Source organism: Elgaria multicarinata, chromosome 11, assembly GCF_023053635.1.
Source record: "Elgaria multicarinata webbii isolate HBS135686 ecotype San Diego chromosome 11, rElgMul1.1.pri, whole genome shotgun sequence".
Lineage (NCBI taxonomy): Eukaryota > Metazoa > Chordata > Lepidosauria > Squamata > Anguidae > Elgaria > Elgaria multicarinata.
Window position 1 is genome coordinate 9435740 of NC_086181.1, and position 25263 is coordinate 9461002.

At 45.8% G+C, this 25263-nt stretch overlaps 1 protein-coding gene across 3 annotated transcripts in view; it reads right to left on the reverse strand.

The window, feature by feature from the left end:
• LOC134407024 (acid-sensing ion channel 2) overlaps positions 1-25263 on the reverse strand; it is a 486045-nt gene that overhangs the window by 161730 nt on the left and 299052 nt on the right. Inside the window, exon 1 of one of the 3 annotated variants that reach the window (XM_063138759.1) lies at positions 5735-6322. The exons of the other annotated variants lie outside the window; for them this stretch is intronic. Coding sequence (XP_062994829.1) covers positions 5735-6322 — 588 coding nt within the window. Of the gene's footprint in view, positions 1-5734; positions 6323-25263 lie in introns of those variants that run through there. 3 annotated transcript variants of the gene reach the window in all.

A 25263-nucleotide genomic window follows, 5' to 3' on the forward strand; every position in this document is an offset into this window, starting at 1 on the left:
ACAGCAAGACCTCCCAGAAGATTGTAATGGTCTGCACAGGAAGAGACTATCTTTCAGACAACCTGGTCCTAAGTATTTTAAGGGCGTTATATGTCAATAATAATAATAATAATAATAATAATAATAATAATAATAATATCTTGACTATGGCTCGGTAACAAACTGGCAGCCAGTGCAGCTGTTTCAGAACAAGTGTTACATGTGCATGGCAAAGCACTCCATTCAACAGCCTTGCTACAGCAGTCTGCACTCGGTGCATTTTCCGAACCAGCCCCAAGGGCACTTCCACATGGACAGCATTACAGTAGTCCAGTCCTGACGTTACCAAAGCACGGATCACAGTGGTTAAGCTATTTCTGTCCAGGAGCAGGTGCAGTTGATGTACCAGCCGAAATTGGTAAAAGGTGCTCCATGGCCACAGGAGTCACTTGGGTTTCTAATGACAATGATGAATCTAGGAGCATCCCCAAGCTGCACACCCGTTCTTTCAGGGGGAGTGCACACTATCCAGAACAGGTAAACCCCCTAATTCCTGGATCAAGGAGGAACCACTTATCCACAGTGCCTCCATTTTATTGGGATTCAGCTTCAGCTTACTGGCCCTCATACAGCCCACCACTGCATACAGCCACCCAGTGCTACTCTCTGGACCCCATCCTGCAGGTAGGAGGGCAACTGCTGTAAAACAGTGTCCCTAGTTCCCAACCCACAGAGCTGGTCCAGAAAGACACCAAGGTAATTGGCATGAAAACCCACCAAGAGATCAAGTAAGAGTAACAGGCCCCCCTCTTCTCATCCATCAGGGTAAATAAGGCCGATTCTGTCCCATATCTAGGCCAGAGTCCAGACTGGAATGGGTCTAGATAATTACCGTATTTCTTTGATTGTAAGACACCATCGATTGTAAGACGCACTCTAATTTCAGTACCACCAACAGAAAAAAAGCTTTGATTCTAAGAAATAATAAACGCACCTGCAATTCTAAGACGCACCCCATTTTTAGAGATGTTTATATGGGAGGGGGGAGCGCATCTTAGAATTGAAGAAATACGGTAATATCCTCCAAAAATGTCTGCAGCTGGTTTGCCAGCATCCCCTCAAGCTTCTTGCCCCAAAAAGGGGTATTATGACCAGGTAACTGTTGTTATATGGTGGCACTATTGCCTCTTTAAGAGCAGCAGGCACCCCTCCCTTCCACAATGATGTATTTACCACTCCTTAGACCCATTCGGTTGTCATTCCTGGGCTAGTTCAAATCAGCTATGACGGGCAAAGGTCCAGAGGGCATGAGGTCAGTTGAATGGTTCCTGAGTGTTTTTATATTTACAACCATCTGTCAGGTATGCTTTAGGGTGGATTCCTGCATTGAGCAGGGGGTTGGACTCGATGGCCTTGTAGGCCCCTTCCAACTCTACTATTCTATGATTCTATGATATTGTAACTCACTACGAGGCCTAGAGATGAGAAGAGGCAAGAAGTCCAAAGAAGACTTCATTCACACATGCATGTATGTCAATGGATTGTGCCGTTGATCACATCACTTTGCATCACCCCAATTGCAGTGCAAAGTGATGTAATGACTGCTTCTGAAAATGGGCACTTTGCACTACAATTGGGCCAATGCAAAGTGACGTGATGACCCAGGCCGTAGCTAGACCTAAGGTTTATGCCAGGATTGTCCTGGGGTCAAACCTGTTCATCTAAGTGCCACACAGGGCATCCAGCACTCAGGCAGGGATGAACCATGTATATTGATGGTGCTATATAAATAAATAATAATAATAATAATAACCTGGGATGATCCTGGGATAAACCTTAGGTCTAGCTACGGCCCCAGTTACACAGGTAAATAATCAACGTGTGGGTTTTATCCGTCACTTTTATCTTTGGTCTGTGTTTTTACCAGATTGCTTGTTTTTGTCCTTTGACAAAAGTCTAATATGATGAAAGGAGATAAATGAATGTGTCAAATAAATAAACCTACCCCCAAACTGAAATCAAAATAATATCTTGCTCACCGCTGGCCACTAAAGACTTTTCTTTTTTAAAGCAGTTCCCATTCTGTCGAGAAGACTTGATCCTCTGGAAGTCAGGCCTCTCGAAGAAGCAAGCTCCAAAGCTCAGGAGCAGCCCTAAAGAATGTCTCTCCATGTACTCTTGGATGTGGGAAATGGAGGAGTGCATTACCACCAAGAGGCTGCTCTTGGTAGATAGTTAAAAGATCATGACAGGAGACAGTGGAAGAGGTGGACCGAGATGTTTAGAACTTTGTGCTATGAATAATCACACTAATGATGTAGTGTGCTGTGTAACTCTAAAGTCTGCATGCTTTATTGGCAGTTGATCCTCTCAATGAGACTGTCTTTGCCTGCTTTGTTGTTCTCACTCTGAAACTAACCCAGCAAACAAAAATGACCTTTCCAACTCCATTTTCACAAATATTCCCCCCCGGGGTCGAACTAGAAAGTTGCCATTTCACACAATCAGAGGAGAAGGGAAAGCAAGGACTTTTCATGCAGCTGAGGAGGATCAGGGAACAGCTTGGATGGTACCAGCTACCTGGGGATGAGAGAACAGCAATCTAACATATGGCAATGGCTTGAAGCCAGCACAAGACTCCTCTCACCAGGTCTGCCAGGAATAGAACCAGCCAGAATTATAGTCTTCTTGCTGTCCCTCCCACCAGGGTGGAATTATGGGAGTTGTAGTCCATTACACCCGGAGGGCACTAGCCTGGGAATGGCTGTCTTAGCACTGTTCGGCCAGAGGACGCTTAACCTGGAGAAGCCACATCCTCACCAGTTTCCTAGTCTGTTATTTTCCAAACGGACCACCAGATAAGTCATCCTATCTATTGGGGGGGGCACTTCACACATTAGATTTGCAGGTTTACAGCTAAGATTTTTGAGGCATTCACTTACAAATGCAGAAGTGTGTGAACGCAGCAGACATATTCACACTTTGCACGGAGCCCAGTTGACTACTCTTCCCTACCGCGTTTTGACTGGCTTGGCAAACCCAAGTTTGCAGCAACAAAATATGTATGAATTGGCTCTCATGAGCTGCTTTTATCTTCACATTCCTCTGCTTGCATTTTTAAAAGCCCCTTAGCCATACCTCTGGGATTCTGAGCTCCTTCTGGTCCCTGCCACAAAACCGTACTACACTCCTGGTCTAATTTGCCCACCCCCCCAGTACTATTCCCAAGCTTAGCTTATCTTCCGTGGGCCTTCAGATTCGAAGCTGATGGCTGCGATGTCAGTGGGGCAGGTGAATCCGCCCCGGTTTTCAGTCAGAACTCTAAAGGAATTATCCAAGGTGTTTCTGCCGATTCATCTGCCCTGCTGACATTGCAGCCACCAGCCCACACTGTTTATATTGGTCCCCATCGCTGTAGCCTGGGTTCACACAAACAAATAACATGCAACAATACTTCAGAAGCAGGTTATTCAGGAGCAACTGTCTTATCTCTATGTCACAGGTGGATGAGTAACCTACGGCCCTCCAGGGGTTGTTGAATGATATGCCCCATCATCCCTGACCACTGGCCATAGTGGCTGGGGTTGATGGGAGATGGAGGCCAAGTTTCCCCATTCCGGCTCTCTATCATTCACAGCACTGCACTCCTCTGCACAGAGTCCCCAGATTTCATCCATACAGAGCTTTGCTTTGAGCAATATCGCCAGAGTTGTCCTTGGTGTTGCTTTCTAGGGAGGAAGTTTTGCTGAGAAAGGGCGACTTTCTCATGAACAGTAGCCCTCTTCAAACAAGCATCCTTAATCCTGGTTCCACCTCACTGCAATCAGAACAGCAATTATAACAGGAGAACAGGGATTGTACTTCACTGACTCTATATAACTAATGCAGAAGCCAGTGTAGCCTAGTGAGATAAAAGACCTGAGCTGCGAAATGGGAAGTCTCCAATTCAAATCTTGCCTCTGGCATTAGCTCACTAGGAGGTTTCTGGCAAGCCATGATCTCTGAAGCCTCAGCCCTTCTCAAATGCAATATGGGGCAGATGAAACAACAACCTGGTACAGTAGGTCAGTAAAGATTACTGACATAAAACACTCTTCACTGGCATTGTTTATGCCTCCATTGCTGGAGCCCTGTGTACACATGAAGTAACCGACTGGAGCTTAGGGTTTGTTGAATCACCAGCTTGAACGTCCTTCGCCATTTCCACTAGCACCGACATGCCCTCCACGGTTTGCCTTATGAAAGGTACACTGGTTTTACACGAAGCAAACAAGGATGGGTGTTTTTAATGTGGTTAGCAAGCCACACCAGGATGGGGATACATCCACAGCTGGCAGCATGCCCACCAAATAATTTTTGAAATATACAAGCGGTCCCTACAACCTAGAAAACATAGAAGGTGTTTATGTTTTCATTGTTGCAAGCCATTGTAATTCCCAAACTGCTTGCCGTCAGAACTCAAACACCAACGCATCTATCCGGATTCATTCACATCGAGCACCAACTCCATTCTAAAATTGGTTTCCAATTTCCCCTCTGACATCTTGTTAGGGAAACCATTTTTGCCAGCTGCCACTCTGTCCTGAGAGAATCGGGCCCCTTCTCCGCGCGGGCTCGGTTCCCTTCCTCCCTAGGATTTAAAATTCATTTTAAAAGTTTATTTTCTGCCGACCAATCTCGGGATCAGACTCTTTTCTTTACACACTTCGGAGAGTTGAAAGCCCCCTCCCTCCTCAGGTACTCATGGGAGGAAATAAAGGCGAAGGTGAGGATCTGGTTATTTCTCCTGCTCCTCAAAACTCCAAGGAACTACAAAGCCATGCACTTCTGAACAGATCCTTATATCACAAATCTCCTCCCTATGCAGCCACGGTGAGTGCCCACGATCTCCCACGCTCCGTGAAACAGCGTAACAACCCCACCTCCACAGTCTCCCTCCCTCTCTGCCTGTTCCAGAAAAGGCCAGGATTAGGGTGTTCACACCTCCTCTAAAACAGAAGAAAACCCCAGGGGCTGCACCGATCACCCCACCATCTAAACAGAGTCACTGTCAGATTTCCACCCCCTCCAGCTGCTATTTTCTTTCCCCATTTGCAGGGCTATGGTACTATTAAGATGATAAAAGTGCATGACAGGAAGAAATTCAACAGGCACTGCTTTCCCTGACACGGGAGCAGCACTGAATGGAGAAAGCTTTGCCTGCTAAATATATCTGCTTGCTATGCAAGTACTCAAGAAAACACAAGAATCTTGCCATGCAGTAAAGCAGAAACCCTATCCCTGCCTCATTGAAAGTACGCACATACCACACCGTTACCTATTTTCCAACTTTTTCCCTGACAGAAGCTTCCTTTGACTGCAAAACATGCAGAAATTCAACAGGTGCAGCATTCCCGTCCCACCACCGCATCTCCACCTGTTGGTTTTCTGCCACTTTCAGCTGCACACAGCCCCGCAGGACCATCTCCCCCCACCCCCCCAAGAAGATGAGCACACATGTTCAACAGTTGCCTGCCCCATCCACATGAAGACTGGTAATATTGGGACTGCAAAAAGCTTTTCCAACGTCCCCACATCCCCCCCACCCCTATAGAGGCTCTGCACAGATGGCAACGACATGAAATTCAACAGGTGTGGCGGCTCCCACGACGGCGGCGGGGAGCTGCACCCGCCCGGTTTCTGCCTGCCCTGCCCTGCCCTGCCTCGTCTTCGCCTGCGTTTCGGAAGGCGCGCCCGCCCCGCCCGCTCTACTCACGGCGGAGAAGTTGTGCGGGCCGCACTGCTCGCCCCGGTACTTGCAGGAGAGCAGCATGTCGTCGAGGCGGTGGCCGAGGCGGTCGACGAAGTCCTCGCTGATGCCGCCGAAGTGGCGCGGCGGCAGGAAGAGCCGGAAGTCGGCCAGCTTGGCGAACCAGCGCAGGCGCTCGGGCTCGGCGCGCAGGAGCTCGGCCAGCAGCGGCCGCGCCGTCCGGTTGGGCAGCAGGAGGCCGAGCCAGTTGCCGGCGTAGTAGAGGTCGGCCTTGGAGAGGCGCGGGAAGCGCAGCGGGTTGTTGTTGCACAGCGTGACGGCCGGGAAGGCCAGCTGGCGGCTCCACTCGGTGCGCACCGTCGTGTGCGAGGGGAAGGCCAGCCAATGCAGCAGCCGGTTGGACGACCACGCCAGCAGCAAGCCCAGCGAGGCGCCCACGGCCAGCAGCCACAGCGCCCGGCGCGCCGGGGCCGCCCGGCGCCAGCGCACCGCCCGCAGCCCCGGCAGCCGTGGCCGCAGCGGCCGCGGCCGGGGCCGCCCCCTCGAGCCCCGCCGCCGCTGCTGCTGCTGCCGCTGCGCCGCCGCCGCCGCCATGCGCGCCGCCCGCCGCCCTCGCCCTCGCCCTCGCCCGCGCAGGGGGGCCAGCCGCCGAGCAGCAGCCGCGGCAGCATCCAGAGCACGAGGGGCGGCGGGAGCGCCGGGCCGAGGGGGCGGCCGCCGCTCCACTCACTTCAGACGAGCGCCGGCCGCGGGGGGAGCCTCAGGGAAGCCCGGCGCTCCGGCGCCTTCTCGCGCACCAGCCTTGCCCAGCCGGGCGGCGCTCCTCAGCGCAGCTCATCTCCGCAGATCCAGGCGAGGAGGAGGCGGCGGGAAAGGGGGGGGGGCAGAGAGAGAGAGAGAGAGGCGGCGGCGGCGGCGCCCGGCTCTGCAGTCGCTGCCCTGGCCACCCCTCCAGCGTCCTGCGCCGATCGCCGAGGGAGGGGGGAGCCGAAGGGCGGAGGGGGCCGTGAGCCGCGCCCCCCGCCGACGGAGCTGCACCTTGCGCTTGCAGCAGCTCCGCCGCCGTGCTTGGCCCGCGAAGATCAGCCTCCCTCCGAGAGGCGAGCGAGGATGCGCTGCGACTCCTCCTTCTGGAAGAGGGAGGGAGGGGGTGCGTGTGTCTGTGTAGCCGAGGGAGAGGCGGGGGAGGAGGGAGACAGTCGGGGGAATTAAATCGGCTTAAATGCATGCTTTTGCATTGTGACTGCCTTGCGGTGAAGTGAGGTGAACATCCACTCTGAAAATGCGGAAACGTAAATCCTTTGGCCTTTGAACTGGGGTGTGCATCTCGTTATAATCACAAGGTTTCTGTGGATAAAAAGCCTGGTAAAGGCGTTCCGTTTCCAAAAGTTGTAGGACAGAGATGGGGGCGGCGGGGGCGGGGGGAGAGACTTGCGATCGCAAACTCTGACCTCCACACCCACGAACCTAGATGTGTAGCTGCGGGTTGCTACACTGAAAACCAAAAGGAACTTTGCACGTGCTTTAGACGTTTGTTTATATGTTCCTGATACTCAGAACGTGTTCCAGATCTGTTCCTCTGGCTCCGATTAAGGGATTCAGTGTGAGCATGACTCTGGGATGATGATGATGATGATGATGATGATGATGATGATGATGATTTATTCTCCTGTTCCAAAGAGTGAACATTCTGAATGTAAAGAAAATCCCCTTGATAAAGGGCCATCTGTGTGCCAAAATGAGTTGAGTCTTTCTAAATTTGTGTAATATATCTGCCAGTTTTTGTTTGTTTTTGCATTTTGAATAAACTTGTCTCTGCACCGTTCTAGGGCCTGTTTTGGCATGCGGTGTTCTTTTTGAGAGTTTCTTTTTTGCTGGACCACGATTGGGTGTTTGGGGGGGGGGGGAAACCCTGCATTCTGCAAACGCTTAGAAACACATTCTTCCCTATCTCCTTTAAAGAGCTGGCTGGGTTAGCTGTAGTACAGGTGTTCCACACAGGAAATTGACTTTGACCAGGCTAGACTATGTGTCCATTTAGCCCAGGATTGTCTGTTCGCCTCTGACTGGCAAGCTGCTCCACTCCCTGGACGGAGATCTCTGATCCTTTTTAAGTGGAGATGTCAGGTGGGAGCTGTGCCCTTTGGCATGCAGAGCAGGTGCTCTGCAAGGGAGCGATGGCCCCTCCCCAAGTGATTTCTTCTGTGACGGAAAAAAACACTTCAGTGGAACTAAAGGCTTTTCTTCATTATGATTCCCAGTGGTGTAGTGTAGAGGGGACAGCTCAGCTCTGGGACTTCTTTTTCAGAGCAAGAGCATTGATGTTGTCTGCTAGAATGCCAGAGTAACAGACAGACCCTCCTTGCTTTGGTGTGATAATGAGGCTTTCAAGTTTACTGTTGCTTGTCACTTAGCATCCTGGAAGTGGGAGAATGGAGAAAATAATTAAGCAGAGGCTGGATAGGGATGTTGGAAAATTCTATTTGGGGGTGTTGTTGTTTGATGAGTCTTCCTAGGTTTCCCCGGCCCCGCCTGAATTACAGTTGCTACTGTAGCATCCAACTCAGTCTGGAGCGAGCTGGGCCAGTTCACAGATTTTCTGGGCGTTTTTTCACAAAAAAATATTTATTTATTGCATTTTTATACTGCCCAATAGGCAAAGCTCTCTGGGAGGTTTACAGAAATTAAAGCCATGAAGACCGTTCAAAATACAAAACAAACAGTATAAAAGCATAGTATAAAATGCAATATAAAAGCACAACCAGGATAAAACCGAGCAGAAAGGCAAAAAATAATATAGATTTAAAATGCAAATTTAAAACAGCAAAGTTAAAATTAAGTTGATAGGCTGTTAAAATACTGAGAGAATAAAAAGGTCTTCAGCTGGCGACGAAAGGAATGCAGTGTAGGCGCCAGGCGAACCTCCTTAGGGAGCTCATTCCACAGCCGGGGTGCCACAACATAAAAGGCCCTCCCACTGATAGCCACCTGCCTCACTTCCTTTGGCAGGGGCTCACAAAGAAGGACCCCTGAGGATGCACTTAGGGTCTGGGCAGGTACATATGGGAGGAGGCGTTCCTTCAGATTGCCTGGCTCCAAGCTGTTTAGGGCTTTGAATATTAATATCGGCACTTTGAATTGGGCCCGGACCTGGACTGGCAGCCAATGAAGCTGGAAGAGGACTGGCGTGATGTGGTCTCGTTGGCCAGCCCTGTTAGTAAACGTGCTGCCCTGTTTTGTACCAGCTGAAAATATATTTCCAGGTTCCGCAATTTTCACAATTTCTGAGGTATTTGCATCGATTTGGCTGTGATTTGCGCAAATCCAGCTGTAATTTATATGTTGTTCAGAAATTTGTACAAATTGCTCAGGCATTTGTGCAAATTGTAGAAACTGCAAGGGGGGAATGTGCAAAAAAAAGTACGCAAGAGGCCACAGCTCAGCTCACTAACACAAATCAAGCCATACGCACTATGGAATTAAATCAAGTAAAAAAAGAACTGGATTCACTAGCGATGGACATCCCTAAGGCTGGATATTTCTGTCCTTTTGCATTGAGGGGGGTTTCCTGTTTCACTCAAGCAGTTTAAACGTTAACACCTCTGAAAGATAGCTTCTTAGTAGGAATATAAGCAAAATGCTGCATTTTAGTTAGCTGAAGATCTTTGTTAAAGCTCAATGTATTTCACAAGTTGAACTTACACGGCCAGAAGTAAGCATCACTGAGTTGAATGGAGCTTACTTGCTGGTAACTATGCTAAGAATTACTGTCCACTTAGTTGTGTAAGTTTTCCCATCACTTCATCCCTGTCCTCGTAACAGCGCTGCTCAGATCAACTCTGGATCCAGTGCCCTTGGCTTCTGTATTCCCAGTTATAAAATCACACAGAATGAAGGAGGGAATGCTGAGGGCAAATAAGTGATGCTTGATGGACCAGCCAATCATCAGGACTTTTGTTTAACTTGTTATGTAGGAGACATGCATTCCAATTTGGCTTTGTCATGAACTCAGTGAACGGCTTTTGAGGAAAGTCCCTTTTCTCTGTCAGTCTCATTAGCCTCATCTTTAAAATGGGTGCATTGTTGTCCCTCACAATGGTATTAAAATGGTATTAAAAATGATGTTTTAAAAATAGAACATCATAAGAGTCCTGCTGGATCAGACCAAAGGGTCCACCTACCACCCATGATCCCCAGCAACTGGTGTACATAGAATGATGTGCATACATCCACAAAGAGCTTTCTGAAGAGCCGACAGCCTCACAACAAATACTGTAGCCAAAAGGCTGGTTCAGACGTGCTTATTCATGACTTGATGACTGCATCCTTAAGAAGTGACTTCCATGTTTCGATAGCCAATCACATATGAAACAGCGCAAATAGAACTGTCATGTCACCTCACGTCATGCCAAATGCAATGGCTTTTCAGCGGAATCCATTCAGTTTCACACATTCAACTGTCAGTTACTGAGTGATCTAAATGTGGATGGCCACAGTCCCGTACTCCCCCCCCCCACTGTGCCTCCTTTACTTTTCTGTGCTAAAATTATTAGGAAAAATTACTGTCTTTCCCTGCCCCCAGTACAATGAATGTTGCTGTATACAGTCCTCTAGTTCAGCTAACCATCTGCTTTGTATACCCTTCTCCCACAGGTCTTTTTGATCAATGAGGTTGTATTGAACATCACTTCATAGTCTGGTAATCATGTACCAAAGCTTATCACATCACTGCCCGGGATTTACTGCACAGGGCATGTATCTTCCCAGACTTCTGACTAATAAAAGCTTTTAGCCAGAACGTTTCCCCCAGAAAGCTCAGATGGACCTACACTGTTGAAAGTTTAAAACCTGGAATTTAGGTCAAATGTTGTGATTCCAATATTTCTGAAATCCTTATCCAAAGGTTCTGGAGGGCATTCCAAAATTTGCCATGCTTTCAATCAATATGTTTATATGTTACGTTTATATGTACATGTATGAGAACAGCCGTTTAGGCAACCTGAAGACTTCAAGACCCATGATGCAGTGTGATTGTAGAGGAGGTTCCGACAACCCACCCCTTCTGTTTAAAGAACCCATGAGAGGGGTTGCAGCACAATGCAGGCCCTCAAAACCCAGTTTCAAGTTTTTGAGGGCCTTTGGGGCATGACACCCTTCATGGGGCCCCTCCCTCAGTGGGTCTTCCTGTTCACCACCAATGTCATCAGCTCCTGTTGCTCTTCATTGTCTTTCTCATCATTGCTAACGCTTGTTTGCTTGACAGGAGGAGAGCCAAGCAGCAAGCAGGCAATGGCTTCTACTGCCCCTTCTCACCACCACTGCTCTCTGGGCCAGACGGAGAGGTGGGTGAACAAGCAGGTTGCAATAGTGAAGAGGGAGAGGAAGTCCAGGTTTTTTTCGTTAGTGAGCCCCAGCTGGGGTCTGGGCGCTCGACAGCTACCTGACCATGCCTACCCTTAATGCCAGCCCCGTAGGCAAGCCCTGGCACGTCCTCCGACTGCCCACATGTTTGACGCTCATAGCGATGTACACATGTAGAGATCTTCCATAGGGTGGGGAGACCCTGATTGGGCCAGGATCCCCCCTTATGTGGAGGACCTCTATGTGTGTAGGGTGGTACTTGTGTAGAGCCATTTTGTTGGTGCCCCAAAGTGATAAAATATCTTGGTATTTTGGTGCCTCGAGACATTTTGCAAATGGTTAAACTGAATAGAAGTGCATTACTGGCAGAAATATTTCTTGACTTGGAAAGATGGGGATCATTTGGGGTAAGGTTAACATACTTAAAATTAATGTCTTGCCATAGGCAATGTATGTATTATACATTATTCCTTTATATGATTCTATGATTCTATGCTTTAAAGTGGATTCCTGCATTGAGCAAGGGGTTGAACTCAATGGCCTTATAGGCCCCTTCCAGCTCTTCTATTCTATGATTCTAAGATATGTTCCCCAAACGTATATTTCAAAAACGTTATGCAGCAATTTGGGAGTTTATTTGGGGAGGGGGGGTGTCTCTCCCCATTTTTCATTGAAGAAGATACAGTTATCAATTAAAGAGGATGGATTTGATTTTCCAGATTTTAGTTTATATCATAAAACTTAGTTTTAATCCACATTCATTATTGAAAACGACTTCTTTTAATACTTCTCATGTGTTGTTTTAGAGTCAAAAATTTTGGTACCCCTTTCTGCCTGGATGGGGTTAGGATCTTGGTGTATTAAAAAGAAATGAATGGTTCCACTAACTATTTTAGCAGCGAGAGAGATTTGGAATGTAATGGCTCTTCAGTTGCAGCTTGATCCATATTGCCGTTCTAACTTAACTTTATGGAAGAATCCAGTTTTGAAAATAAAGAGAAAACCTTTTAATTGGAGGAGCTGGGCTGATAATGGAACATACTTTAAATAAGCTATACTCATTTGGATGATGTATTTTTCCCATTTTCAATATTGCAAATTTGATATCATTTTCTGTCTAGTGTTAGTTGGCAGTACATTGAGCTTCAGTGATCATTGGATATATATATATATGGGGCTTCAGCACTTCCTACACTGTTGGAGGAATTAATTGGTTCCCTTTCAACAGCTGTTAAGTCTTTTGGAATATAGAAAAGTAGATATTCTGAAGGTCAGAGATGAATGGAATGAGGAACTGGAATGCTCTATACCAGTGGCTCACCAAACTTTTTAGTCCTGTGAGCACATTTGGGAATTTGAGAAACTGCTGTGGGCACCACCACAAAATGGCTCCCACAGAGAATGTGCTAGTCACATGAATGGCTGCTGTTTAGTCAATAGTGAACTAAACGTGGGGAAACTCTGAAATATCAAGGCTACAGGTTAAAAATAGAGAGAAAGAAGACAGCCCTAACATTGCCAAGGTTTTTATTTTAAAATGTTTGAAGCGGGCAGGGATTGGAGAGTTTGGTAGGCACCGTTGGAGGCCCCTGTTCAGTCTAATCAATGGAAGGTTGTCTTGGCTTCCATATGTGCTATTTCTGTAGATTTCAAATTGAGCCTGATTCAACAACAAATGATGTTTCATGTATATAGGACATGACAGAGGCTTGTCAAGAAGCTGGCTAGGTCAGCCAGGTGCTGCGCCATGTAATGAGAACGGGGCCTCATTGAGACATAGGATGCGAGCATGTCCTGTAGAGGTTTCTTTTGGGTTGGAAGTTACAGCTCATATCAATTTTGTTCTTGAAAAATCTATGATAATAGTGGATGTACACATGCTCTTAAATTACTGGACAGCAAAAATGGATAATGAGAGCTCTTACAGTTGCAAAGAGACTTACACTTCAACCTTGAAAAGAAAACCCACCACCACCTATCACTCAATGGGTTGCTACATTTGGGTGTATCTGCTAGAACTGTCAAAATCGTATGTACGTTTGTTTAGTTATACGGACTGCTTATATTAACATATGAGCCTCGTGTGGCACAGAGCGGTAAAGCAGCAGTTTCTGCAGCTGAAACTCTCCCCACGGCCTGAGTTCGATCCCAGCGGAAGCTGGTTTCAGGCATCCGGCTCGGGTCGACTCAACCTTCCATCCTCCCGAGGTCGGTAAAATGAGTACCCAGCTAGCTGGGGGAAAGGTAATAATGGCCGGGGAAGGCAACAGCAAACCACCCCGCTATAAGGCCTGCCAAGAAAATGTCAGCGAAAGCTGGCGTCCCTCCAAGAGTCAGTAATGACTCAGTGCTTGCACGAGAGGTTCCTTTCCTTTCATATTTGAAATTGAAATTCTTTCCCCCACCACTTTGTGTTGGTACTTGTGTAGAACCCCTTCTCATGGGCAGTCAGCATGCGACTCTGGGGCAGAAATCCAGGGGCCGACACAGCAGAATCAGCAGCCCCCAAGATGCAGCATGGCTAGACTACCACATTTTGAAGCACTGATCATGTTCAGACAATACGCTAAGCCACAAGGGTGAAGCATTTTGAGCTAATCATTTGGGCTTAGAGTGTCATGTGAACCATGACTTAGCGTGTCGTGTGAACCATTCCCATGGCGGCTACATAACCATGCTCACTAACCATTTGCTGCGAAAGGGTTAGCGGCCTAACCATGGCTTAGCTTGCTGTCTGAACAGGCCCTTCGCCATCTAAAGGTTGAGGGGCAGCCATTAAGCCCTGAGTCTAAAATTACCAAAGTGCGCCCCTGCACCAAACAAATGGACTTTGGAGGGGGGACATAAACGGCTATCTAGTGTGGCCCCACAAACTCCTCACATCTCCTATGAATGCTTGAGGAAGGCTGCCTAAATACCACTTCTGTAAGAACCATTTGGGGCCTTTAGCTGTAGTAAAACAATTAACCACATTGAAGGTAGAACAGCACAAACAGAACAATCTGAAATTGGAATAGGTGGGCTAATTTCCCATGTAAATCTACACCTTAGAGTTCAAAAAGTGGGACTGGAAATGAAATTCCTTCTGTAGGTTTAACATATGATCACTTTGCTAATCTGTTTTACTCAGAGTTCAGCATCACTTCTTTCAGGGCAGGAAAACCCTAACGATTTTGTTTTGATTTGGGTTTGGAAATACCCAAATATTTTTTCTGGCTATCCCAGTAATTACTGAGTCCAATTAATTCTGAATGCATTGCCATTCTATGAGGAGGAGTGCTACAGATTTTATGCATATGTATGTACCAAAGTTGAGGTTCCTCATGGATGCCCAAAAGTGGCATTTCACACATGTCTGTACATGTTTTGCTAAAGTTTCAGTGGTAGGCTATTCTGGTACTTTGAATCTGGAAATCTGGAGCAGAAATAACTCGGGGTATAAGAATTGGCAGTTAAAAAAAAAAGAGAGTGAGAGCAAAGCATAAAAAAGTAATCTGACAAGGTAGTACAGGTGATGATGTCCTATAATCCTATGAGACTTTCGGGGGGGAAATAGTATTCCACCCAGAAGGATTAAAAGTCCTTAGAGGAGAGTTTACTGCAAATACTAAATGCACTTCCTTCTTTATGCAGTGATAAGTTGCCCTTGTATAAAAATTAACATCCATATGTTTTGGCCTGAAGCAAGACTGGAATGCAACCTAACATTTTATTTCATGTTATATTATTGGATCCTAGTAAGCTTGTCTGCAGTTCAAGAAAGTGTTTGATATTTCCTGACTTGCATAATCCATTTGGTTATTTCTGGATTTGGTTGGCACCCCAAGGAACCCATTTCCCCCCAGTTTTAACTCCCAGTTCTAGAAAAAAATGGGTAGTGGTAGTCTGTAGCATCAAAGAAAAAGGTTGTGCTGTGGCACTTTAAAGATAAAAGGGCTTTTCCTTAGTCAAATGCTGGGGTCCCAGCACTCTGGCAGGGTGACCAGTGCTGCCATTTGGCCCACTCATTTGCCTGGTCCTTGACTGCACCCACCATTTTGATTTTCCCACATTGATACGGTGCCAGCTTGGAGCATTTTTGGGAATTCAAAATGGCAAGTGACTCCTACCAGGTAAGCTCATGAGTGGGTGAGGCAAAGGGGGGCTCACTGGCAAAGAAAAGAGGGGGATCAGGGGCACTTTATTAGGATTTCCCCAAATTTTAGCTGGCCCTGCTAGACAGTGCTTCTGTTTGCGATTGAAGTCATGATCATAATGCCAAGTGGGAAAGTAACACCTCTAGGGATGGGACAACTTGTGGCCCTCCAGATGTTTTGGCCTGCAACTCCCATCAACCCTAGCAAGCTTAGCCAATCGTGAAGGATCATGGGAGTTGTAGGCTGGAATTTCTGGAGAATCACAGATTGCCCATCCCTCCTCTGGGCAGATATTTTACATGAAAGTTGGCACTATGGTCATTCCCTCCTCCCACCCCAAATCAGGCATTGATGTCAGCTCTAGGAAGCTAACATCAATTTTAGGGGCTCCTGCCCAGGGGAGGATGAATCTGTCAATTTCAGCTTCTCTCGGTTTCTCATTTTCCAATCTTAAGTTTGGATCATTGAGAATTTATATTTAAAATGTGCATGAAAAACTAGTACAACCATGTTGGTGTGCAATTTTGTCTAACATGCACAATTTTTGCAAGAAATTTTCCTAATACGATGCATTTTAATGTCATTTTCACTAATATATGCATTTGTGTGTACCCTTTCCTCTAATTATTAGATTCTATTATATGCATTTTTTGATTGGAGAACACCAGTGCAAAAATGGGAGAATTTCAAAGGATCTTTAGAATTCCTGTTTGCATACTGGTTCGAAAGTGTGAAATTAGGAGAATTAGCATTAAATTGCAAACTGAACAAATTTCTCCCCCAGCCCCTATTCCTGGTTCATCTAGCTTTCAGTCCAGGGGCATGACCATAAAAAGAATAGCAGAGTTGTAAGCTCCAATGGATAGAGTCTGCAGTTCCTCAGATAAACGGAGTGACATGTGAATGGCCCAAGTCAGTCAGCAAAGAAGTCAGTCAGCCCTTGTCTGTATAGACGGGGTTTATGTCCCAAGGGGAGGAGAGAGGGAGGGGGGAACATCTGAATCATGATTGTGTAATGAAGGCTGCGATCCGGTTGCTTCGATTTCCTCCTCCTCCCATGGGACTCCCACATGTGAGCCGGGAGGGTCAAGTTGGCTCTTCACTCTGCAAAGCAGAAACTCTTAAGTAGGTTGCTGAAAACACTGTGATTGTGCCCGAGGCCTGGGAAAATGTGTGCAAAAGCTGTTATTTCAGCAGTTTCGTAGCTAACACACAGGGCTCGTCCCTGGAGAAAAGATTGCAGCAAAACAATCACTTAAAGCAGGATGCCTCTTAACTTCCTACTGGGCTACCTATATATTATCCAAGTGCAGGACATAGGTGGGGTAGAGGCGGTGGCTTGGAGGACACGGTGCCCTGCAGGAGAAAGGAAAGCCGTTGGCAGCCACAGCTAGGAAGCTTGAAAAAGCTTGGGGTGTCCTTTCAAAAAGGGAAGGGGGGCTGTAGGGAACAGCAGTCTACTAAACCTGATCAGCAGTTCTGCTGCTTAAACTGCAATGGTCATATCTAGAGTTTAAGTTGAATATGGGCACAGCTAGACCGAAGGTTTATCCTGGGATCATCCAGGGTTCGCCCCTGCCTGAGCACTGGATCCCCTGTGTGTCACCTAGGTGAACAGGTTTGACCCCTGGACGATCCAGGGATAAACCTTAGGTCTAGCTATGGCCTATGTCTTCCTAATTCTCAGCTCTGAATCTGAGAAGCAGCCATAAAGATCTGGGCTTCTGTGTATGTGCAGAGTGTTTCCACCACTGCTGCTGTGCAAAGTGCTTTCCTATCACCCACATGTTAATGTACCGCCAGATAGGATTTCCATTAGGGATGGGTGAGCAAGCAATGTTCACATTTACCTAGATTCTCCAAACATCATCTTGATGTTCATCTCGCCTCCTTCACTGCATTTGTTTGCAATCTCCATTCGTATTGTGTGAAACGCACAGGAAAAATACTCCAAAAGTGTGCTCTTTCCCCCAAAGATTACAGTACAAAAATGTGCATATTTTTTTTAAAAAAAGTGCACTTTAAAAAATGCAACTTCTTTAAAATGTGCATTTTTCAAATATGATTGCATGTTTGAGAATTTACAAACATTTTGGGAGAACACCTTCAGCTCGTGTCCACGTTTGGGGTTGCAAATGCGGCATGTTTGCATAATTTGCAGACATAAATGAAATCCTCGTACATCCCTAGTTTCCACTGCAAAAGAGATGGAGTCCAGTTTTTCTCCCCAGGTCAGTTCCAAGAATGCAGGGTCCACCACCCTACCCACTGGCATCTTCCCTACCATTAAAATTCAGATCATAAGCTCCTGGGGTAGGAATCTGTCATCACTTTATTTTATTGCTTATGATTCCTGGTAAAGAATCATGTAAAGTTTGCATTGTAGACCAAAGAAGAACAGGGGCAGGGGGTGGAACATACATGAAAACTTGTGTTTAAATATATTTTTTCCAAGACGGTGGCCATGTTAGTCTGTTGCAGCAAACGCAACAGTCTTGTAGCACCTTAAAAACGAACACATTTATTATGGCATAAACTTTCGTCCACTTCATATGCATGATGTGTTATCCTGAGTTACATGTGTTATACACATTGGTTTGTAAATAATGAGGTCAGAATCAGTAGTTCCTGCATTTTATATCCTTCTGAGCTCATTGTTTACAATCTCTCCTCATGTAATTCGGATAATGCTTCATGCATCTAATGAAGTGGACTGGTGCATGCCATAATAAACTTGTTAGGATTTAAGATGCCACAAAACTCATTGTTATATTTAATATCTAAATTTCTAAAAGCATTTTCTCTCAAATACATAGTTGAAATATAATTTGATACCTTTTTTGAGTCTGTCCTATCCTTCAATAATTTGCAGTTTTAAAAAGCATGAAAAATGCATTTTAAATACATTTTTAAATGTATTTTTCTCTTTAAAATATGCACATTATATGATACATTTCGTTTTAACCAAGAACTGTGTTGAAACATTTGGGAAGTGTGAAAGCCAGGAGATAAGTAACCTGATTCACACGTTAACCTGGGAGGTGTGGATCAGGCCAAATCATCCTGGAATGTGCAAAGATCACATTTCTCCTGCATCCTTCGGGCTGAGTCTCCACAGACCTAGGGCTCATCTACACCAAGCAGGATATTCCACTATGAAAGTGGGATGAAAGCGGTATATAAAAGGCAGGAGCCACTTGATTGCTTTATAGCACTGACAACTATTGGGGCCCATTGACACATACCATATACCGCTTTCATACCGCTTTCATAGTGTTACATCCTGCTTGGTGTAGATGACCCCCCAGTTTCAAGAGTGGAAATGGAACTTAATCTGAGCTAGGGCGAGAATCCATTTTCAGGATTAAGCATGCGTAGAGTCCATTTCCCTAATTACTAAGCAATGACATACACATTGGGAATTAGGAAGGTTTAATCTTAGCACCATTAATTTTTTTTAAGCCCATGGCAATTCATGTCTACTCACTACGTTCAGTAGGATTTGGAAGGAAAGGAACCTCTCGTGCAAGCACTGAGTCATTACTGACTCTTGGAGGGACGCCAGCTTTCGCTGACGTTTTCTTGGCAGACTTTGTAGCGGGGTGGTTTGCCGTTGCCTTCCCTGGCCGTTATTCCCTTTCCCCCAGCTCACTGGGAACTCATTTTACTGACCTCGGGAGGATGGAAGGCTGAGTCGACCCGAGCCGGCTGCCTGAAACCAGCTTCCGCTGGGATCGAACTCAGGCCGTGGGGAGAGTTTCAGCTGCAGAAACTGCTGCTTTACCGCTCTGCGCCACACGAGGCTTCTTTCAGTAGGATTTACTCCTAGGAAAATGCTAATAGGGTTGCTGCCTAAGTGTGACTTTCCAGAAGCCAAAGGAAGCAAGGGCAGTTCTCACAATGGAGGCATATAAACAGAGGTGTCCCCTGAGGATTTTTATTGGAACTGGTGCTTTTTAAATTGTTCATAGATTATCTGGAGTTAGGAGTGAGCAGGGAGGCGGCAAAGTTGATTGAAGACACCAAATTATTTATGGTGGTTAAAACAAAAAGGGCCAGCAAAGGGCTTCAAAAGAAGCTCCAGCTGGGGCGAACGGGCATTAACATGACAAATGTGGTTCAATTTAAGCAAGTGTCAAGCAATGCACGTTGTGGCAAGAAATCCTAGCTTTACATATACACTGATGGGGATCTTGAGGTTGGGATCAATGTCAACAGAGGCTTCTCCTACACCAAGCAGGATATTCCACTATGAAAGTGGTATGAAAGCGGTATATAAAAGGCAGGAGCCACACTACTGCTTTATAGAGGTATTGAAGCGCACTGACAATTGTTGGGGCCCATTGACGTATACCATATACTGCTCTCATACCTCTATATCCTGTTTGGTGTGGCTCCTGCCTTTTATATACCGCTTTCATTGTGCAATATCCTGCATGGTGTAGATGAGCCCTTAGACACAGTGAACAATTGCTATGGGAAAAGGCCTCCAGATATCTAAAAATATACTGTAGAGTTGGGAAAAGGTGCTGAAAAGGGCAACCAAAAATATTCATGGGACTGGATCGATTCCCCTCTGAGGGAAGGTTACACCGTTTGTTCTCCCTCCCTCATAATACTAAAACCCGGTGACATCCCAGGGAACCGAATGGTGGGGGATTCAGGGCTGATAAAAGGACATACTTCTTCACACAGTGTGTAATTAAACTATGGAATTTGGTACTACAATATGTAGTGATGGGCACCAATTTTGCATTGCTGCTGTTTTTATCTGGTTGAGCTTTTATATTGTATTTTATATTATGGTTTTATACTGTTGTTTTATACTTTGAATGTTTTTAATTTTTGTGAACCGCCCAGAGAGCTCCAGCTATTGGGCTGTATAGAAATGCAATAAATAAATAAATAAATAAACTGTGATAGCTTTAAAAGAGGTTTAGACAAACATATTTATTTATTTTATTTGCATCCTGCCTTGCTATCAATATATATATATATATATATATATATATATATATATATATATGGCACTCAAGGTGGCTTATGATAATAAATAAAACTTGATTAAAACAATAATAAAACAAATGCATTAAAACACCATTTAAAACACATCAGTAACAGAATAGAAATAGCATCCAACTCAGCGAACCCACTTACACGTCAAATGCCTGCTTGAATAATAAGGTCTTTGCCTTTCAGTGGAAGGATGGCAGAGAGGGAGCGAACTTAGCCTCCGTTGACACGGAGCTCCACAGACTGGAAGCAGCCACTGAGAAGGCCCTGTTTCATGTCATCACCAAATGTGTCTCTGAAGCCAACGGTCTCAAAAGAAGGGCTTCTCCCAAAGACCTTAAGACCTTGGCAGGCTCATATGGGAGAAGGCAGTCTTTCAGGTAGATAATAATAATAATAATAATAATAATAATAATAATAATAATAATAATAATAATTCCTTACCCGCCTCTCCCTTTGGATCGAGGCGGGGAACAACATTAATACAGGAATCGACACATCTTAAAAATTCTTGATTTTACATTAATCTGGGTAGGCCTTCCGGAAAAGGCTAGTCTTCAAAGCTGCCTTAAAATCACAGAGAGAGTGAATATTACAAATCTCCGGCAGGCTGTTCCATAATCCAGGGGCGACAGAAGAAAAGGTCCTCTGGGAAACTGATGTCAGCCTAGTGTTGGCTGACTGAAGTAAGTTCTCCCCAGAGGACCTGAGTGTGCAGGGCGGACTGTATGGGAGAAGGCGATCCCACAGGTAACCTGGACCCAAACCATTTAGGGCTTTAAAGGTAATGACCAACACTTTGTATTTTGCCCGGAAACTAATTGGCAGCCAGTGGAGTGATTTTAATGTTGGGGTAATATGCTCACCCCTAGATGTACCGGTGACCAACCCGGCTGCCATATTTTTGAACTAGTTGAAGTTTCCAAACTAGGTACAATGGTAGCCCTATGTACAGTGCATTGCAGAAGTCAAGCCTTGAGGTTACCAGCGTGTGCACAACCGTCTTTAGGTCTTCTGACTCTAAGAAGGGGCGCAGCTGGCGCATCAGCCGAAGCTGATAATAGGCACTCCTGGCCGTCGCATTTATCTGGGCTGCCATTTGGAGCGACAGATCAAGGAGCACCCCCAAACTGCAGTCTTTCAGGGGGAGTGTAGCTCCATTCAGAATTGGTCCCAAGCCATAAGAAGGATAAGGCTATCAGTGGATAAAACCGGTGATGGCTGTATATTACCTCCAGTATCAGAGGCAGTATTCTTCTGTATACCAGTTGCTTGAGAATGAGAGCAGGCAGGTACAACTGCATTCAGGTCCTGCTTATGGGCTTCTCATAGCGATCTAGTTGACCACTCAGAACAAAATGCCAAACTAGATGGTCCTTTAATCTCATTTAGCACCACTTCTCCTTATGTTCTTATATTCTTTATTTGAATGGCTCTATCATCCCTTTAAAATATGTATAGGCTACCCTTTAGGGCAAGTCCCATCACAAGGCGGCTTGTCTCAAATTTTAAATTACAACTATAATAAAAAAACCCATACACAAATATGTTACTTAAATCATCATAAAACATTGGGATATACCAACCATAAACCCAACCAGAGCAGTAAAAATACAGTATGAGACCAGAATAATGCCATTTAAAATCAGCTAAGCGTTTAAAACCAGTTAAATGCCAGTTAAAACCAATAGGATCACAGTATCTTTTTAAGGGAATGAAAAGGAAAGGAACCTCTCGTGCAAGCACTGAGTCATTACTGACTCTTGAAGGGACGCCAGCTTTCGCTGACGTTTTCTTGGCATTCTTGGCAGACTTTGTAGCGGGGTGGTTTGCTGTTGCCTTCCCCGGCCGTTATTACCTTTCCCCCAGCTCACTGGGCACTCATTTTACCGACTTTGGGAGGATGGAAGCTGAGTCCACCCGAGCCGGCTGCCTGAAACCAGCTTCCGCTGGGATCAAACTCAGGCCCTGGGGAGAGTTTCGGCTGCAGAAACTGCTGCTTTACCGCTCTGCGCCACACGAGGCTCAACCTGAAATAAAAGAACTTTTAGAGCCCACTTGAATCTTTGTAATTATTCCCTTGCCCCATCCCACCTGCAAAGCCTGGCTTCACCCCAAACATCCCTGCCCTGTCTTCATCTTTTCTTGCTCCCATACCCCAGATTTGTTGTGAACTTGGCTTCTGAGGAGCAGAATACGTTATTTGAAATAAAACCGTATATGCAAATGTGATTTATTTTACAATGTATTATTGTGGAGGAATTTGGATCCTTTGGGCATTAAATTTGGAGTTTTAGCAGCTGAGTACTTAATTGTTGTGGTTGTTATTGTCGCCACTATCTTTCCACTTTTTCGGTTCATAGGACCCTCCACACAACAGCTTTCAATAAAATCAAAAAATAAATAAAGGCTCTGCAATAAACTCCACCAGTAAAATCATAAAACACACAGTAAAATCCCAAAGTGATAAAATCTAAAAGACCAGCTATAATCCACAAGATTTCTGAAAGAGAAAGGTCTTTGCCATCCTTTGAAGAAAAGCTTGGGATGGAATTGAACCTGCTGGCCTCCAGCGTTCTGGTTCAACTTTGGGGGCCAAATATTTCCGATTCTGATCACCGCGTGCAGAAGGAACTACAAAGCACCAGGAGATTGAGATGAGATTGAAGGTTCCGTAGTCGCTTTCCTTCTAACGGCACCACTCAGAGAGCCCTGTAATAATGCCATTTTGGTCAGAAAGGTAATTGGATAGCAGGCGCACACCGCCACAGTCTGTCAGGGGGCTGTTTGGGCTCTCCCAAGGCCCTGACTTTATTAGAAAACCTTTTTCGCTCTCTTTGTATGTGAAGTTCGGTTCCCCTCCTTTGTTTTGTGTGTGTTGTCAAAATGGCAGCAAGAAAAAAAACCTCTCCTGTTTCATTTACTATTCTTAAAGTAGTCAGCCTGGAGCACTAAAAGAACATTATCCATTCTACAGGGAATTTATATTTTCTGTTCCTTTCCTGTCCCCCCCTTTTTTTTTCCCTTTCTGCCTGTATGTTTGTTTTTAATGCATGACCATGAACTGAAAAAATGGAGGTGGAGAGCTAGTGGTTATACCTGCATATAAATAATCCACTCATACCCCACTGTTGGAAGAACTGGCAACCCTTCATGCCTTTGATCCTTGAAGCATTGGTGTTGTAGGGCTGCCAACCAACCAGGATTTTACTGGCTGGAGCCAAATAGAGAGGTACCCATGCTTCCCACAATCCAAACACATTATACTTTGCTAAAGAGGACAACAACAAATGCTGTTGGCTGCCAGGTGGGTGTTTATGCCGGACTCCACAGAGTTAAAAGCAAACAAACCATAAATTTCAAGATGGTTGGCTTCAGAAAATCTCAAACTGGGTTCTGTCTAGGAGAAGGGCTGCAGCCCTGCCTCCTGGGCTACCACTTTTCCATGACTGAATTGGGGCCCTAGTAGCTTCATTAGCTCCTTCCTTTGCTCCCCCACCCACCCCAACTTCATGGTTGGTCATTGTTTCTCCCAGCTCTGCCTATACTACTTCCTCTTCCTCCTCCATGCAACATTGACTAAAGGCTCATCTACACCAAGCAGGATATTCCACTATGAAAGCACTATATGAAAGCGGTATTTCCACTATGAAAGCAGGAGCCACACTACTGCTTTATAGCGGTATTGAAGTGCACTGACAACTCTTGGGGCCCATTGACTCCTAATATATACCGCTTTCATATCACTATATTCTGGTTGGTGTGGCTCCTGCCTCTTACATACTTTTCATACCACTTTCAGAATGCTATATCCTGCTTCTGTAGTTTAGCCAACAGACAGACTTTGGCCGTTTGTACACCAGCCCGAAAATGCGGGCTGGTCACGGCTGAGTCCCTGTGCATCCAAATGACACAGGGAGGGGGGAGTGCGGGTTTTCCCATGGATAAATAATCCCTGGGAAAATCCGATTCTTCCTGCGGTCTTGGGATCATCCTGAGACCGCGGGAGGTGTGGCCACCCGTCCCGGCTTCTTCCCTCCTCCCCGCGAGTAGTAGCAAGCAGTAGAGGGAAGGAGCCGGGCCGAGAGGAATCTGAGGTGGGGGGGAGAGGGGTCAGGGCTCTCCCCCCCACTTGCCTTTCACTGGAGCGCGAGTGTGCTCCAGCTCCTGTCACTTTTTTAAAAATTGGCCGCCTCCACTCACTCGACATCCCTCCTCCCATCCTGGACATTGCACTGGTCATTTGGACAAGGAGGATGATCCCAGAAGGAGGTAAGTCCAGGATCGCCCTCCCTCTACACCGAGCTGGTGTAGAAATGGCCTTTGTCCCCTGTTTTCAATACTGGGGCGCAAACAGTTTGATTTTAAAGATCTCGCCCATGAATAGAAGTATTTGTTCTGTTTGCAAAGCATTGAAACTGCCTCTGCTACTCTTCCTGTTTAAAAGTATGTATACACAGAGAGAGGGGGGAGGGAGAGGGAGGGAGGGAGGGGGAGCAAGAGAGCAGATGCTATTTGAAGATTGGTGCTATTTGAAGGACTGTCTGGTCCACGTCTGAATTAAAGATAAATTACACTAAGAAGTGGGCGCAGTGGAAGCCATGAAGTTGCCCATCAACAGGTAGCACCTGGACAGCAGGCCAAGCAGGCACGCGAGATGGATTCTAATTCTATTTAAATTATAGTCATTTTTTCTAAATTTGCAAGTATGTATACAAATTAGCACATGCAAATCTGTGTCCCTTTTGGTCATCTTTTTGGTGATGCATTTGCTATGGGTAAATGACCCCCCTATCCTCCTTGTCTGCTGCTTCTGGTTGCCTTAGCTCATTTAAAGTAGCTTCATTTCCTGTTAATAGGCATAGAGTTATGACTGTATTACTGATGCTATGCCAGCATAAGCAGCCTCCAGCCCAGCAGAACCATAGCATTGTACTGACCCTTTCATATGGAGGAAAGAGCAACGTCTTTGTAACTATGAGCTTCATCACACCTACACATTTGTCCTGGTTTTCCCTCGAATTA